This window comes from Trachypithecus francoisi, unplaced genomic scaffold, assembly GCF_009764315.1.
Source record: "Trachypithecus francoisi isolate TF-2019V2 unplaced genomic scaffold, Tfra_2.0 Lachesis_group6, whole genome shotgun sequence".
Classification (NCBI taxonomy): Eukaryota; Metazoa; Chordata; class Mammalia; order Primates; family Cercopithecidae; genus Trachypithecus; species Trachypithecus francoisi.
This window is the reverse complement of record NW_022681471.1, coordinates 53,550,288-53,567,602: the sequence shown is the minus strand read 5'-3', so window position 1 is coordinate 53,567,602 and position 17,315 is coordinate 53,550,288. Positions and strand designations below refer to the sequence as shown.

The window sequence follows — 17,315 nt, the reverse complement described above, 5'->3', positions numbered from 1 at the left end:
CATGAGTTTCCTCCTTGCTGTGTGGCCTTATATAAGTTATTCTATCTGCTTTGAGCCTCAGCTTCATCATCTGTAAAATAAGAATAACAGTAATGCTAACCTTGTGTGGTTTTTATGAAGATGAGATTAGATGGTGAATTATGTAAAGGACCTAATACATTGTGTGATAACTAATAATAATAATGATGATGATGATAGTTTGAGATTTTATATTTAGCTATGAATTCAGAATACACACAATGGGGTTGTCATGTTTATAATTAAGTAGTAATATATTCTGGCCTTTAAGCTAATTTAAATTTAATTTTGTATTTGTAATAGTGATAATTATTTCAGTTTTGGATTTGAGATAATGTTCCCATTCTCTGAAAAGGGCAGCATTTGTGTAATGGCATAAAGGAATAGCAAAAATTTAGATGACCTTTTTGTTTTCCACATTCATATTATAATATACATATTTCTGTAAAAGAATATTACATTATCAGCTAATGTTGGAAAATGACATGATAGCATGTCTATTCATCTGATTTATTTGTAATTAATTAAATATCTATTAGAATATGATATAATAAATGGTACATTGTTAAGCCAGTACCTTTACCTTTTTAAAACTGACTTCACATTATGTCCTAATTATTATATACTATAGTCAATGGATGGAACGTCTTTGTTTTCATATTAAACTATAGGTTCAACTATTATATATAAGTGAGTATTTAATATCATTGAAACATATTATTAAAGTTATATTGATACATTCATTAATTTTATTGACTTTTATTATCTTTATTGTCTCCTGATCTAAATACTTTTATTTGTATAAAGATACAGTTGCAGGACTCATTAACTTGTTTCTTACAGAAGTGTTCTCTTTACTTGTAGGGTATTAATACAAGCCATTAAGCTAGAATTTCTTCTGGCAAAAACAATCCTAACAGATGGCAACTTTTCTCTCTATTAATTTTGGATTGGACATGTACTTTGGCTTGTTTGGTCGTGTCATAGTTGTAACATAACAAGAGTCATTCAAGCAAATACAATGACAATATAACCGTGGACATGTACAGTATGCAAATATATAGCCTAACCTATCAAACTATATGAAGATTTACATGATTTCCTATTGTAAATAGGAGGGTTAAGTAATCTATTAAAGCATAAGCTTCATAATAACTTATCTGGTATGTCTTTAAAGTTAATGCCAAATCTATGGCAAATATTTAGTCAGTTTTCTAAGTGTTTTATCTTGATATTGAACGTTCATAGACATTAGAATATATTGTTGTATCATTCAGATATCTGATCGTGTTAGAAACAACCTTAATCAGCCCTTTTAAACCATGTAACTTTTGATTTTTGAATGTAGATGTGGGGCAGATGGGCTAATCTCCCAAAAAGCAACTTAAATATATAAGATATAGATTCAAGAGTAAAGCATACCTTTTAATCTCTTCTCCCTATTTTGGAAAAAATAACTCTATCATAATAGATCTGTAGATGTCAAATCAAAATACATTTGAAATATTGTCCTTTCATAATATATTTTTCCCATGCTAACTATTAATTTATTTGTGTGTGCTTCTATATATACTTAGTATCTTTATATAATCTGTTTTTTCCAAGGATTCCCCTTGTAGTTTGACCTTTGAGCACTCTTCTACTCATTCCATTCTTTAAAAATAAAAATAATACATTTAAATGACATGTTTTCAGTTAAACAATTAGCCAGTTACCTTAGATTTGATCAGCATTTTCCAAAAATGCTACTTAGGAATAATTTATGGAATACCTGGCACTCAGCATTTTGTTGATTCCCTTCTAGATTAAAATTACCAGCAAATAAATTCCTTTTTACAATAGGGAATCTCAAAATCAGAAAGTAAGAAAAGCAAAACTCATTTTTCAGTATCAATATATTTAATCAAATATTTTACTTGAAAACAAGCTCTTACTTATGCTTTATTATGAGTGTGCCTTAGTCTTAGTGTCCCAGTGCCTTCTAGTTGATCTTAATTCACTTCTATTATTTTTTTCATACGTAGTGTGTAATCCATCTTACATATTTTAATACTTTATATATTTTGTACAAATCATCCCATTAAGAGGATGGAGAGAATGTAAATCAGTGTAATAATTTATCTAAGTTATCACTGTTCCCTGTTTAATATTAGGGTACTTTTATAACTTTAATTTATTTTAGAAATGTTTATAACCCTGTAGAATTGAGGCCAAGTGTACTGTGAGGACAGCTGGACATGAAAGATACATTTTTGTGATCTTTTCAAAGAGCTCTATCTGCCCGCTTTAGCAATTTGGTTTTTCAGAGGGAGTTGAATATTTCTTTGTATTATTTTTAAAAGCACAACATACTTCGTCATGACATCTTTGTTAGAATTATTTTGGACATTAGATATTTTGTCATTAATTTTGTTGTTTATAATTAAAGTCATAATCATACTTCTAGAAATATTTGCTTTTCTTATTTTATCGTTATGTGTGTATGCCTTTGGTGAATATATTATCTTAATGCAATATTTCATTAATTTATTTAATGTGTTTTTTAAAAACAAAATTTGCTTTCTAATTGCAGGTGGCCTGCATGCAGTTTATAAATGCCCTTGTCACTTCTCCTTATGAGCTTGATTTTCGAATACATTTAAGGAATGAATTCCTCCGTTCAGGACTAAAAACAATGTTACCAGTAAGTTGAATGTATACGTTTATTATGCTGATGAATTTTAATATTTTTTTCACTTCCACAAAAGTACTTGAAGCAGAGTAAATAAATGTGCTTTGCTATTTTGTTTTGTAAAGCATTAGACATTGTGTAAGCTTTTTTGTATTTCGGTAATAGCGTTCTCTACATGCAAATGACGATTCAGAATTCAGCTAATAATGTGCCCAGAAGCAATGTATTTTTGTTTTTTGTTGTTTCCCTCAAGTCAAAAGGGAACTTCTTTTCTTTGAATTTTGAATATTGAAAACATGAGACTTTTTTTTTTTTTGCAGTTTCAATTTTCATTTAAAATTTTCTACTTTCCTCTTTGATAACTTAGATTGATTTCATTGGTATTCAGCATAAGCATGCATAGAGTTTTGATTAGTATATGCCAGACACATTGCTTAAGAATGTTCCTCTTGTTACAAGGCTATAGGAACTTTTCCAATCAAAAACAATTTTGTTTCTTAAATTGAATGTGAATATTTGCTGTAATTATGACAGTGTTAAAAACATTTTGAAATGACTTTATATGCTGAATCTTATTTTTATAAATACAAATACAACTACTGTGGTTTTATATTTTATTAAGTATATTAACTGAAGAGTGACTATTGAAGACTATGGCTTTGTTCAAAACAAGTGAAATTACGCTAGTGTCTTTAAGCTACTCAGAATATACCTGAGAGACAAGAAGTAAAAGTAAGGAAGTGGGGAAAAAGCACTGAGGAGAGAAAAACAACAACAAATGTCATTGAATGTGCATGTGTGTGCCCATGTGTATGACCTAGTTTACCAGAAATACCCAAATTGGGGACATTTCCTGGTGAGGAATCAGTATGTAGCATAAATTTGTAACATATGGTGGGTTACTTTTAACTGAAAGTAGTTGAAACACATCATAGTAAGTGGTGTGGTTGGACCTGTTAAACCCATTTTAATAAGATGTATGATTGGGTCCACCTGGTTTTGGAAATTTCTATGTCAATCCCACCTGAAGTGGTTCTTTCATTCTTGGCACCTAAAACCAAGGCATTGGATGCAGAGAATCAAAGCAACATTTTAAGTGACCCATGTAGAGATTCAGTGTGCAGTTAACTTAGGCACATTCACCAATTACAGTTAGTGTGACATATGATTATTCTTTTTTTTTTTTTCACTAATTTTCTTTTCATCCAAAGCCTGTAGCCTTAGGTAGCTAAAGATAATCTTATAGTCTTGATGGTAGTTTGCTTTTGAATTTCCTTCTTGTCTGTTTCCATGCTTGTTTTTACTGGGCTGGTTCTCTCTTTATAGTAGCATCTTTGAAGACTTGCTGGCTGCAAGGGCTCTGTAGCATCCTCTACTCATTTACTAATATGCCATGTTTTCTGCCATAGTTGTTGCTCTTACTTTTCTCTCTTTCATTCCCGTCTATTTATAATTGAACATTCACTTTCTGCTTTATACTACTGAATGGCTAGTCAACTGAATTGTGACTATCATTTTAATTTATTTTAGTCCTCATTTTTCAGAAAAGGTATGGTATTGTAGCTCTTGTCCTTAACCTTTTGCACTTTTGTCTGGGTACATTAATCTCTGCTGGGCTCAGTGGCCTCATGTTATTCATTTGGTTACACAGATAGCTAAGATTATGTGTCAGTGTTTCTAAGCTACACTTTTCCATTGGCCATATAGCCCTATATAAAACTTTTTGTGGTACTGTGTGCTTCTTAATTTATATGTTCTTTTTTTAAATTAAAAATATTTTTAATTATGGATACAAAATAGTTGTACATATTTTTGTGGTAAAATTTATATTCGGCCTACCAAAGTGCTGGAATTACAGGTGTGAGCCACTGCGCCTGGCCTAAGTTTTATATTTTTTCATAGAGACAGGGTTTCGCCGTGTTGGCCAGGTTGGTCTTCAACTCCTGGCCTCAAATGATCCACCCCAGCCTCCCAAAGTGCTGGGATCGCATATACAAGAGTAGAATCAGTATTCGGGCAGATAGACCTTGAGAAAATTAGAGATCATTTATTTAGAACTGTAGATTTCACTGCTGTTGTTTTAGTTTATCACAACTTGGGAGCAGGACAGAGTGGTCATGGGTTAACATATACTGCATACCTCACATGTTGACTACTATCTAATTAACCTGCTAATGAATTAAATATTTAAATTTAAACCACTGGAATTTATAGTAACATTACATATCCTTTATATATGCAGTGAAGCTTAATAATATGGTTATAGATGAGCCTTTAAAATCCTTACATTTTTTTCTATTTATTCTTTTTTTATATCCAGTTCTAACAAGAATTCCCTAATGTTCTAGAATACATTATATTCAAAGCAGCAAATTAGATGTGACTAGGGCTAATTATTAATTGTTGGTATATGGATGAAAAATTATATGTATCTAGAATCAGTATGAGTTGGGAAAAACTGGTTCTTAGTATTTCAGTAATCCTTGAGATCAACATTGTAGTAGAGTGAAACTTTTTTTCATAATAATTATCAGAATCTTCAAGACAACGAATTTTTAAATTATATTCTTTAAAAATTTATTTTCAAGGTTCCTGTCATCCTGATAGTTAAATTTTGATGTTGAAAAATAGTTTATATTTCATTTACATGGAAATTTCATGTCTGATAAATTTGCTTTAGTAATTTAGAATAAATGAGTTGTTACAAACTCTACAGTGAGTTTTAAAATAGGATTTTTTCTGTACTTAATTTACATTGATTTCTTCTGAAATTTTCCCCATTTGCCTTTTATTTAAATAAATTAAGAAAATATTAGTTAGATACGTGAAGGAAAAACATAGTAAGAAATGGTGTTGGTAGGCAGTAGGCATACTTTTATCTCTTTAAAAATCTGAGAAACTCTTTCTTGTTGTAAAGACTCAATTTTGGTTGGTTGTTAATCAGTAGTGTACTGGCAATGGACTTTGATTTCCTTTGAAGTATACTATGTTATAGAAAATTACATATGTCAGGAATTCTGCAAAAAATAATTTTAGATCTATACAGCATGTCTTTTTAAAAACTAACAAGCATAGAGTGTTTCACATAATTAATAACAATGTATTTGAGTAATTTTGTAATAGTTCACGTTTTAAAACATAAAACTTCCCTGATAGATTTCCATTTACTTTTATAGGAGACCCATCTTATTATTTATTATTTGTACTATGTAAAAATTTTTATTCAGTAAATGTTTATTTTATCAATAATTTATGAATATTTCAAGACTTGACATTTGGCTGAAAGGAAGTTTCATAAATATAAGCATATATATGTGTATGTGTATATGCATATATATTTACAGTAACTTCTCATTTAATGTCATTGATAGAATCTTGCGAACTGCACCTGGAAGCAAAACTGTATACAGTAGGTCCTTGAATAATGTCCTTTCATTATAACGTTGATGAGAAAAGAAAATTGGTTTTGCTATACATTTTTTGCTTCAAGTTGCAGTTTCCAAGAACTACTGAGGACATTAAATGAGGACTGACTCTGATAGACCTGGAGCATTATTAATAAAGAATATTTATAAAATACTGCAGTTACACATGTTTAAATTTTATATTGTGCTATATGTGCTCATATACTATATATAGTATAAAGAATGTCTGGACCTAATAAAGAACTAAATTGCACATTTAACCAGTTATTTTCACTGAAAATATTTTAATTATGCTGACTGATTTTCATGTTTTGTAACGTTCTATGCTAATTAAATGGCAGTACTTAAATTTTCCATTTTTCTGACATATTTGAAAGTGTATAAGTTTTACGATGAATTTCTGAGAGAGAATATATGGTGACAAGAATAAAACATACTATAAAATGTGTGACAGGTTGTTTCTGCAGTGACCAGTGTATTGGGTTTGTCTGGCTTATGTAATTTTCTAAATAGCGTTCAGAAATCACCTGATAATATGACCCAGCAACGTTAGATAATTTTGCATTCTAATAAGTTTCTTCATTCCATTTCAAACTGGAAAACTAGAGCTAAAGCAAGTTATTACTAAAAAGGAAACCAAACATAAATACATTTACTTGTTATGTTTGATATGAAATTATGTAGAAACAATTATTTTCATATGCTCTGCAGGTAAATTTTCAATAAATCATTATGTATGTGAGTGTTAGAAAAAAAGCATCTAGAAATTGCTGAAATTTGTTTGGCTTCAGTAATAGCCATTACATATCTATAATAGTTCTATTGAATAAAGATAGAAACAAGAAATGTATCCCATTTTGTTTTATCGACCTAATTTGAAGTACACCATGCTTGCATTTCCTTTTAGAGTTCAAGCTCAGCTCTGAACATCCTAGTCCCACTTTCGGTATCACCCTTGAGCATCCACAGTTGTGATTATCGATTTGGGTTTTGAAAGCTGCAACTTAATGGACACATATTAAAAGATATTCCAGGTGATATATATTGAGCCCAACAATCTCTAGTGTGGCATGCTTCTAAATTTTTTATACTATTATTATGAAAATTATCAGAGGTTTGTAATGCATGTGCTTATAATGTATTACAAAAACATAACTTTTATGCCCAAGTTGGTATTTTGTGATTAGGCTAAGCAAAAATATAAGGTGGGGGAGGAGGTTAGATGTACAGCTTAATAAAAAGTCCAAACGCCTTTTTGCTTTAAAATCACAAAATATCTTTTAAAATAAATGTGTTTATACATCTTTTCACGCCATACTTGGGACTGTTGTGCTTGAATATATCCTTGCATTTGTTCTTCGTTAATACAATTGATCTGTATTTGCATTTTTTGCCAGAGGCATATGTGAATGTTCTGACTGCATGAGTTCTTTTGCAATCTTTGATTAGTGTGTTTAGTCAAAACGACAGCATTTAATTTGGGTTGTTAGCAGTTAGTTTTATTCTGTTGTAGAACTGATCGCTAATTTTTTAATGTGAGTAATCAAAATGTAGGGCATGGAAAAAAATTAAGTGAATGCAATGAGGTCCTTTTATTTTGAAATAGAAGAATTCAGCTACATTTACTTTCAGAAAACCAAGTGCCCGCGTCAATATTTGAAATTGCTTCTGTGTTTATAAATGAATAATTGTGTTCTGCCCTTTATTACCTAAATATGCTGTTGTCAAACTGTTATTCATGTGTTAAGTTTTATGTTTATATATTAGGATCTAAAAGAAAAAGAGAATGATGAGCTTGATATTCAGTTGAAAGTATTTGATGAAAACAAAGAAGATGACCTAACTGAATTATCACACCGTCTCAATGACATTCGAGCAGAAATGGAATATCCTTTGACAAACCACAAAACAATTTTGTGTGCGTTGTGAGAAAGGGATTTGTGGGCAATTTTGTGGACCATTATTCGAGTTCTTGTCTGTCAGCCCAATTTATATCCATTTATTTATATTAGAACCTTACTATAATGCTGTCCTTGAGATTCATGTTGAGGAATTGTCAGGCTGTCTTGATGATTTACACAGAGTGTATTGAAATCTGCACAATGGCTCACAGTATTATAGGTATACTCTGCTCAGTGGTCTTGAATAAAGAATAGCATAAGGCAATGTATCTTACATATAAGGATTTTTTGGGGGGAAAGTTCACTGCGTTCATATGTGACTATATGTGAAATACTCAGTTTATTAAATCAAGCTTCAGTGACTTAGAGATACAAGGCAATTCAAATAAATGTTTTATTTTGTATTCAAATATTTGTGTTTCTTAACAATAACAAAAATGCTTAGATGCAGTAGTATCTGAATATAGCAAAGCTATGTGGTAGAAGCATCTGAGTCAAATACAACTAGCGTATAACCTTCCGACGGCAACAATTTTATATGAAATTATTTTAGATCTAAGAGGTGGTTGTCATAGCATTGCTGGCCATTTGTTTGACACCTGTTATGTTTCTTACTTAATGGATTCTGGTGAAGTTGGGAAACATGTCAGAACCAAAGTGACCTTTGAGTTGGAATTTTTCTCAGTAATGTTTTCTTCCCTTTTCTGCTCCTCGCCCCCACTCCCCAAAGCTGGAAGTAATATTCCCCTCCTTGAAATACCCAAAGTACCTTATTTGTTCTATTTTATTTGTGTACACTTCTGTGCCCCTGTGAGACTGAAGGCAGAAATGTTACATTTAATCTTTTTGCCTTCAATGCACCTATGAAAGTCTTACACTTAGGTATTGGATAAGTGTGTGTGCAATGAATAACAATGTTATTATTGTAAGGAATAATTTCTAGTAATTTTTATTCATCATTAGAGATGCCAGTCTACTGTGGCTTCTATAATATTAAATGTTTTTCATATCATTAATATCTTGCTTTACATAGATTTCTCTTATAATCAAACTTCACCATAAAGCTATTTTTGGATCCATTGTGTAGCCATTTAAGGACCTCATGAGACTTTAGCACAACACTCTTATGTAGGGTCTAAGAAGTAAGCCACCGTATGCTTAATTCTTTTTTTTTCTATTCATATATTTATTTATTTATACTTTAACTTCTAGGGTACATGTGCATAATGTGCAGGTTTGTTACATATGTATACTTGTGCCATGTTGGTGTGCTGCAACCATCAACTCGTCAGCACCCATCAATGCGTCATTTATATCCCTCTACACACTGCTTTAAATGTGTCCCAGAGATTCTGGTATGTTGTATCTTTGTTCTCATTGGTTTCAAAGAACATCTTTATTTCTGCCTTCATTTCGTTATGTACCCAGTAGTCATTCAGGAGCAGGTTGTTCAGTTTCCATGTAGTTGAGCGGTTTGGATTGAGTTTCTTAGTCCTGAGTTCTAGTTTGATTGCACTGTGGTCTGAGAGACAGTTTGTTATAATTTCTGTTCTTTGACATTTGCTGAGGAGTGCTTTACTTCCAATTATGTGGTCAATTTTGGAATAAGTGCAATGTGGTGCTGAGAAGAATGTATATTCTGTTGATTTGGGGTGGAGAGTTCTATAGATGTCTATTAGGTCCACTTGGTGCAGAGCTGACTTCAATTCCTGGATATCCTTGTTAACTTTCTGTCTCGTTGATCTGTCTAATGTTGACAGTGGAGTGTTGAAGTCTCCCATTATTATTGTATGGGAGTCTAAGTCTCTTTGTAGGTCTCTAAGGACTTGCTTTATGAATCTGGGTGCTCCTGTATTGGGTGCATATATATTTAGGACAGTTAGCTCTTCCTGTTGAATTGATCCCTTTACCATGATGTAATGGCCTTCTTTGTCTCTTTTGACCTTTGATGGTTTAAAGTCTGTTTTATCAGAGACTAGGATTGCAACCCCTGCTTTTTTTTTGTTCTCCATTTGCTTGGTAGATCTTCCTCCATCCCTTTATTTTGAGCCTATATATGTCTCTGCATGTGAGATGGGTCTCCTGAATACAGCAGACTGATGGGTCTTGACTCTTGATCCAGTTTGCCAGTCTGTGTCTTTTAATTGGAGCATTTAGTCCATTGACATTTAAGGTGAATATTGTTATGTGTGAACTTGATCCTGTCATTATGATATTAACTGGTTATTTTGCTCGTTAGTTGATGCAGTTTCTTCCTAGCCTCGATGGTCTTTACATTTTGGCATGTTTTTGCAATGGCTGGTACCGGTTGTTCCTTTCCATGTTTAGGGCTTCCTTCAGGGTCTCTTGTAAGGCAGGCCTGGTGGTGACGACATCTCTAAGCATTTGCTTATCTGTAAAGGATTTTATTTCTCCTTCACTTATGAAACTTAGTTTGGCTGGATATGAAATTCTGGGTTGAAAATTCTTTTCTTTAAGAACGTTGAATATTGGCCCCCACTCTCTTCTGGCTTGTAGAGTTTCTTCCGAGAGGTCTGCTGTTAGTCTGATGGGCTTCCCTTTGTGGGTAACCCGACCTTTCTCTCTGGCTGCCCTTAAGATTTTTTCCTTCATTTCAACTTTGGTGAATCTGGCAATTATGTGTCTTGGAGTTGCTCTTCTGGAGGAGTATCTTTGTGGTGTTCTCTGTATTTCCTGAATTTGAATGTTGGCCTGCCCTACTAGGTTGGGGAAGTTCTCCTGGATGATATCCTGAAGAGTGTTTTCCAACTTGGTTCCATTTTCCCCCTCACTTTCAGGCACCCCACTCAGACGTAGATTTGGTCTTTTTACATAATCCCATACTTCTGGCAGGCTTTGTTCATTTCTTTTTCTTCTTTTTTCTTTTGGTTTCTCTTCTCGCTTCATTTCATTCATTTGATCCTCAATCGCTGATACTCTTTCTTCCAGTTGATCGAGTTGGTTACTGAAGCTTGTGGATTTGTCACGTATTTCTCGTGTCATGGTTTTCATCTCTGTCATTTCATTTATGCCCTTCTCTGCATTAATTATTCTAGTTATCAATTCTTCCACTCTGTTTTCAAGATTTTTAGTTTCTTTGTGCTGAGTACGTAATTCCTCCTTTAGCTCTGAGAAGTTTGATGGACTGAAGTCTTCTTCTCTCATCTCGTCAAAGTCATTCTCTGACCAGCTTTGATCCGTTGCTGGCGAAGAGCTGCACTCCTTTGCAGGGGGAGATGCGCTCTTATTTTTTGAATTTCCAGCTTTTCTGCCCTGCTTCTTCCCCATCTTTGTGGTTTTACCTGCCTCTGGTCTTTGATGATGGTGACGTATTGATGCGGTTTTGGTATAGGTGTTCTTCCTGTTTGATAGTTTTCCTTCTAATAGTCAGGACCCTCAGCTATAGGTCTGTTGGAGATTGCTTGAGGTCCACTCCAGACCCTGTTTGCCTGGGTATCAGCAGCAGAGGTTGCAGAAGATAGAATATTGCTGAACAGAGAGTGTACCTGTCTGATTCTTCCTTTGGAAGCTTCCTCTCAGGTGTGTACTCCACCCTGTGAGGTGTGGGGTGTCAGACTGCCCCTAGTGAGGGATGTCTCCCAGTTAGGCTACTCAGGGGTCAGGGACCCACTTGAGCAGGCAGTCTGTCCCTTCTCAGATCTCAACCTCCGTGTTGGGAGATGCACTGCTCTCTTCAAAGCTGTCAGACAGACTCGTTCGGGTCTGCACAGGCCTCTGCTGCTTCCCCTGTTGTTTTTTAGCTGTGCCCTGTCCCCAGAGTTGGAGTCTATAGAGACAGGCAGGTTTCCTTGAGCTGCTGTGAGCTCCACCCAGTTTGAGCTTCCCAGCGGCTTTGTTTACCTACTTAAGCCTCAGCAATGGCGGGCGCCCCTTCCCCCACCTCGCTGCTGCCTTGCGGTTAGATTGCAGACTGCTGTGCTAGCAATGAGGGAGGCTCCGTGGCCATGGGACCCTCCCGACCAGGTGTGGGTATAATCTCCTGGTGTGCCTGTTTGCTTAAAGCGCAGTATTCGGGTGGGAATTACCCGATTTTCCAGGTGTTGTGTGTCTCAGTTCCCCTGGCTAGGAAAAGGGATTCCCTTCCTCCTTGCGCTTCCCAGGTGAGGCGATGCCTTGCCCTGCTTCAGCTCTCACTGGTCGGGCTACAGCAGCTGACCAGCACCGATTGTGTGGCAGTCCCCAGTGAGATGACCCCAGTACCTCAGTCGAAAATGCAGAAATCACCGGTCTTCTGTGTGGCTCGCACCGGGAGTTGGAGACTGGAGCTGTTCCTATTCGGCCATCTTGCTCCGCCCCCCGTATGCTTAATTCTACTTTGGAGAAAATGTTGACATTTGAGGTTATTTTAGGATATTAAATTACATCTTGTCTTTTATCTTTATTTTACCTTGGTTTTCCAGGTCCTCACTTTTATTCCAAACATGGATCCATTTGTGGAGATCTGATTTCTAGTTTACTAGAAGCATCTAAATTTATGCCACTCTTTATATCTTGTCTCTACTTGTCATTTTTTATCAAATAATGAAATACAAATGAATGCAAACAATAATAATTGCAGATTTAGTAAGTATTTCATCTGGATAAAATAAAACTGATTTTGTGACCTTTTAGCAGTTTACAGCAGCTCATTTGCCTTCTATCTTATGTGGCAGTGAAAATAGAGTAGTAGTTATTTGCATAAATAATATAGGTCCTCTATCACAACTACAGGAAGATCAAAAGGAGACCATTTTCACTGATGGCATTGCTGTTCCAATGGTCCCAGCTATAATCTGGACTTTAAAATATGTATAACGGATCAGTTAACATTTTGGCAGTCAGATGGTCTCAGACATGCTCTTGAGGTCCGTCTCTCTAGTTAAAAGATCAAAATGATTGCATAGAATCATTACTTTATGTAGATGTTTAAGTACTGGATCATAGAGTTGAAGGTTTAGAAATAGTAATGGAAGCAAGATTATAAGTCGATGTTTTACAAAGTTAAACTCCTTTGTTATGAATGAGACTCCCATCAAGAATCTTAATATTTTTCCTTTACTTTCTACTGATATGAATGAAGTCTACCATCTTCTATATAATATGCTGAAGGACACTGCTGCTGAAAATTACTTCTTATCCATTCTGCAACATTTTTTGCTCATCAGAAATGATTATTATATCAGGTAAGAGGCAGTTCTGAGAGTACTATATTTATAATTTGAATTGGGTATTAAGGAAAATGAACAATGTAGTGGGACCTATGCAATATATGCATATATATACACAGAGGGTGTAACAGTTGGATTCCTTTAGGTAACATTTTTTAAACGGTGTTCATTTTTTAAATTTGGCCAGAAGAGAGAGATGCACTTTTAAAAATGGGTACTCCAGTGATAGGACTTTGGTAGGAATGAACCCAACAGATTGCACTGGCCCTGCAATGAATTTTCTTTGCTAGATAGTGATATCACAGAAAAAGCACTGAAGATTCTGGGGTAGAACTTTAAAGGTTTTATCTTGTGCATATTAAGTAAGATTTTACTGTTATTTCTCTTTTACAGTATTTATCTACTAATAAATGTGATCTTAACATCTAAGAAAATAATAGTGCTAATATTTCAATTTTATGTCTAGTAATATCATCCTTCAAAATAAATGAGTATGATAATAACCACTAAAGTTAAAAGTTTTAAAATCTAGTTAAATGGGAATATATCGGAAAACGAGAAAGTTATGAAAAGGCTTCTGAGTGACTGAAATTATCCACAGGCTGGTGACCATGATATTATATTTAACTGTTAAAGAGACTCTTAGTTGTTCTTCATACTCTAATTTGCGTGAAATTCTGACAACCTGGGTTCTTTGATTTCTTAAAACCTGCTTGATTAAAGGGAAAAGGAAAGCTACTATGAGGTCAGCACAGTCTCAACAAAAATTATAGCTGTAAAGCAGCATAGAAAACTATTATAGTTCAGACCAGTACAATAATTTGATGGACATTGTGGCATTACAGAGACATAAAAAATGTTTAAAATAGTAAATTTTGTGCTGTTTTTTAAACAGCAAGGCTGCTAATACATTAAAAATTATTGTATTTTTAATTAAGTTCTAACAAATTTAAAAGGGATACTGTGCCCATAGGTACTCAGTTAGCTGGGGAACATCATTTATGTGAAAGTATCCATTTCTCAGCAACTATGAATAAGTAAGAAGTGATTCCTACATGGCATGTTTTTCATCCTAAGAACATCCATGTGAGGCAGAAGTGTGACAAGCATTTTATTCCACTGAGGGATGATTAACCTGGCCTGAAAGGGAACAGCTGTGTTTTCCTTATTTATTGACTAGACTGAGGTTGTAATCCAGTATTATTTACTCTAGACCTGATGATGACTTGAAAAAACCCAGATGTGTAATATGTATTACTATTTATTCGTATTCTTGGGACCAGACTCATTACTAAAGACATGGAAGAGCAATTAGAGTCTATTTGGCTTCATTTACAAACTTTTAGTAGGTTGGCTAGTTATCAGCACACTATATTTAGGGAAGTTTATATTGTAATTTGTCTATAGTCGTACTTCTTACTACTGATTTTTCTCTGTTAAATTTATTATCCTCTGACAAATACTAAATCTTACCCAAATTTTAATGCAAAAGTGCCTTTTAAAAAATTTTGCAGTAGGTGAATGGTCATTTTTAAGGCCAGAATTACCTTGATAGATTACAGAATTAGGATATGTTTTAAAACCTCTGACACTTTAAACAAATTGAAGCAACAGTCATGCATATTAAGTGTGTATGCTTTTATAAAATGGGTCTTTTAAAATGGGTTGCATAAATAGATCCTTGGATAGTCTTGTAATATAAGTGGCTCTGTCCAGTTTTGTAAGCTTTTATAGCTATCTTGACTAAAAGTGCTGTAGTAAATTCAACACATTGCTTGCCACGTAATGAGAAGAAACTCATCCCTTATTGAAATTGAGAACCTGTGGATGTGTAGAACCATTTCTATATCCATTAATGTAGGACTAACAGCTCATTTGTTTTTATTAACTTTAGAAAAAATAGCATAAGTACATAGAAAAGGTTGATAAGTATCTTTGAACACAAGCTTGAATCCCTGCAAACTAGATTATGAAGTCACTAGATGTAGTTGATTACATCACAATGGGTTTGGTACTATAACACCCAGACCATCCCTAAGCTTAGGCATACCTGTCCTAAGGAAGTGTAGTGGCTGCAGGATTTTTAAAACAGCTCCAGAAAAAGATCTAGCTCTTCTAATACATTGAATGTCTTCTAAAGAAAATTGATTTGCATGGATAGAAAGGCATTCATGAATACTTTCTCTCTTTTTCAGGCCACAATATTATAAAATAATTGAGGAATGCGTTTCACAGATAGTGCTACACTGCAGTGGTATGGATCCAGACTTCAAGTACAGGCAACGATTAGACATCGATTTCACTCATCTGATAGGTACGTATCATAATCCTCATTGTCCTCTGATTGTGTTTGATGCCTTCTGTATTATAAACACTTTTTAAGTGAAGAAGTTCAGTAAGAGTTTCAGTTCTTACTGAACTTCTATTCATATCTGGTAAATCATTGTGTCTGTGGGCACTCAATTGCTATAATTGTTAATTATAATGATCATGAGAGTTCTGCCTGTGTGATTAGAAATATTAACCTATTTAGGGAGCCGACACGGTGGCTCATGCCTGTAATCCCAGCACTTTGGGAGGCCAAGGTGGGCGAATCACGAGGTTAAGAGATCGAGACCATTCCGGCTAACACGGTGAAACCCCGTCTCTACAAAAATCCAAAAAAAAATTAGCCGGGCCTGGTGGTGGGCGCCTGTAGTCCCAGCTACTCGGAGGCGGAGGCAGGAGAATGGCGTGAACCCGGAAGGCGGAGCTTGCCTGAGCCGAGATCGTGCCTCTGCACTCCAGCCTGGGTGACAGAGCGAGACTCTGTCTCAAAAAAAAAAAAAAAAAAAAGAAATATTAACGTATTTAATAAGTTCCAACACTCCTGGAGGCAGTTTAAGCTTAGTGTCCCACAAGAACCCATTATATTATTATAGATGAATGCATTACTATTTAGAAACACGACTCTGAAATCTTTTCATTTTATACTGGTACTTTAGTGGTCTTGTAGAAATACAGTGGGGTCTCATTATAGTTATGTTATTAATGCTCAAGTTTAAGAAAAGAAATACAGGCTCATTTCAATAATTTGAGACCTTCTAAGGCTCTCAAATGGATCAATTTATATTTTCATAGACCTTAGAGTTAGAAAGAATTTGAGGTGATCATATTCATCTCCTTAGATTGCTCCTTATATCATCCTAGACTGGTAGTTAGCAATACTTTTGAGAACAACCTCTGAAGGATGATCTGAACCTTCCCTTGGAAGTGTGCTATGCTATCTAGCCTTATAGCTAAGCAGTCTTATTTATACTTAATTGGAATCACTATTGTTAAGGTTCAAGCATGAACTTATTTGTCTTATTTTTAAAGAAAGAAAACAAAAGCTATTGTATGCCAATTATATATTATTTTTTGTTCCATAGCACAAGGCAAATATACAGTAACATTCAAAGATGAATAACTTATTATTTATGTATTATTTCTGTTTTAAATGTAATGCGTACTTATCAGGCAATCTAGAGACTTATGTAAGTGACAAACCACCAATCACATTCGTGATCGCTCCCTTTTCAGCTTGGTACATTTCCTTATATCTCTTTCTCTATGACCTATCTATCTCTCTGAATGCTGATTTTTCTTGGAGTGTTATGAGAGTTTTTCCACATTAACCTTCAAAATGTGACTTTTGATGTCTTTGTAATATTCCGTTTTGAGAAATACCATAACCATTTCAACCAGTCCTTTCTTTTTGTGCATTCACAATTGTTTTTAGATTTTTACAGTTATAAATGAATGAGCTGCCAACATTCTTGTATATAAATGTTTGTCTTTTTCTCATTATTTCCTTAGGATTGATTTCTGTGAGAGTATGAACTTTCAAAGGCCAAATGCTTTTCAGAAAGCTTGTGCTAATTTACCCAGCAGTGAATGTGAATTCTAGCCTCATTGCATGTTTTTCAATGAGTTTGAAAAACAAATTTATTTTGCATTTTGTTGGAGTCATAAAGGACTATTTTCAAATATGTGTATTAGCTTATAATCCATTATAGACCATAGTTAGGACACATACGCTACTGTTGATTTTGATCTTATTAATCTTAAACATGGAGTTGTTGTCACTTCTCACATAATAAACTATAGTTTT

The 17,315-nt window shown here is 34.2% G+C and overlaps 1 protein-coding gene across 5 annotated transcripts in view; it reads left to right on the top strand.

Moving 5' to 3' along the window:
• Nucleotides 1-17,315, top strand: part of DIAPH2 (diaphanous related formin 2) — a 947,390-nt gene that overhangs the window by 256,065 nt on the left and 674,010 nt on the right. For all 5 annotated transcript variants that reach the window (XM_033201830.1, XM_033201829.1, XM_033201828.1 and 2 more), the window contains 4 exons: nucleotides 2,591-2,701; nucleotides 7,882-8,000; nucleotides 13,082-13,198; nucleotides 15,379-15,497. In XM_033201830.1, coding sequence (XP_033057721.1) covers nucleotides 2,591-2,701; nucleotides 7,882-8,000; nucleotides 13,082-13,198; nucleotides 15,379-15,497 — 466 coding nt within the window. The remainder of the gene's footprint in view (nucleotides 1-2,590; nucleotides 2,702-7,881; nucleotides 8,001-13,081; nucleotides 13,199-15,378; nucleotides 15,498-17,315) is intronic.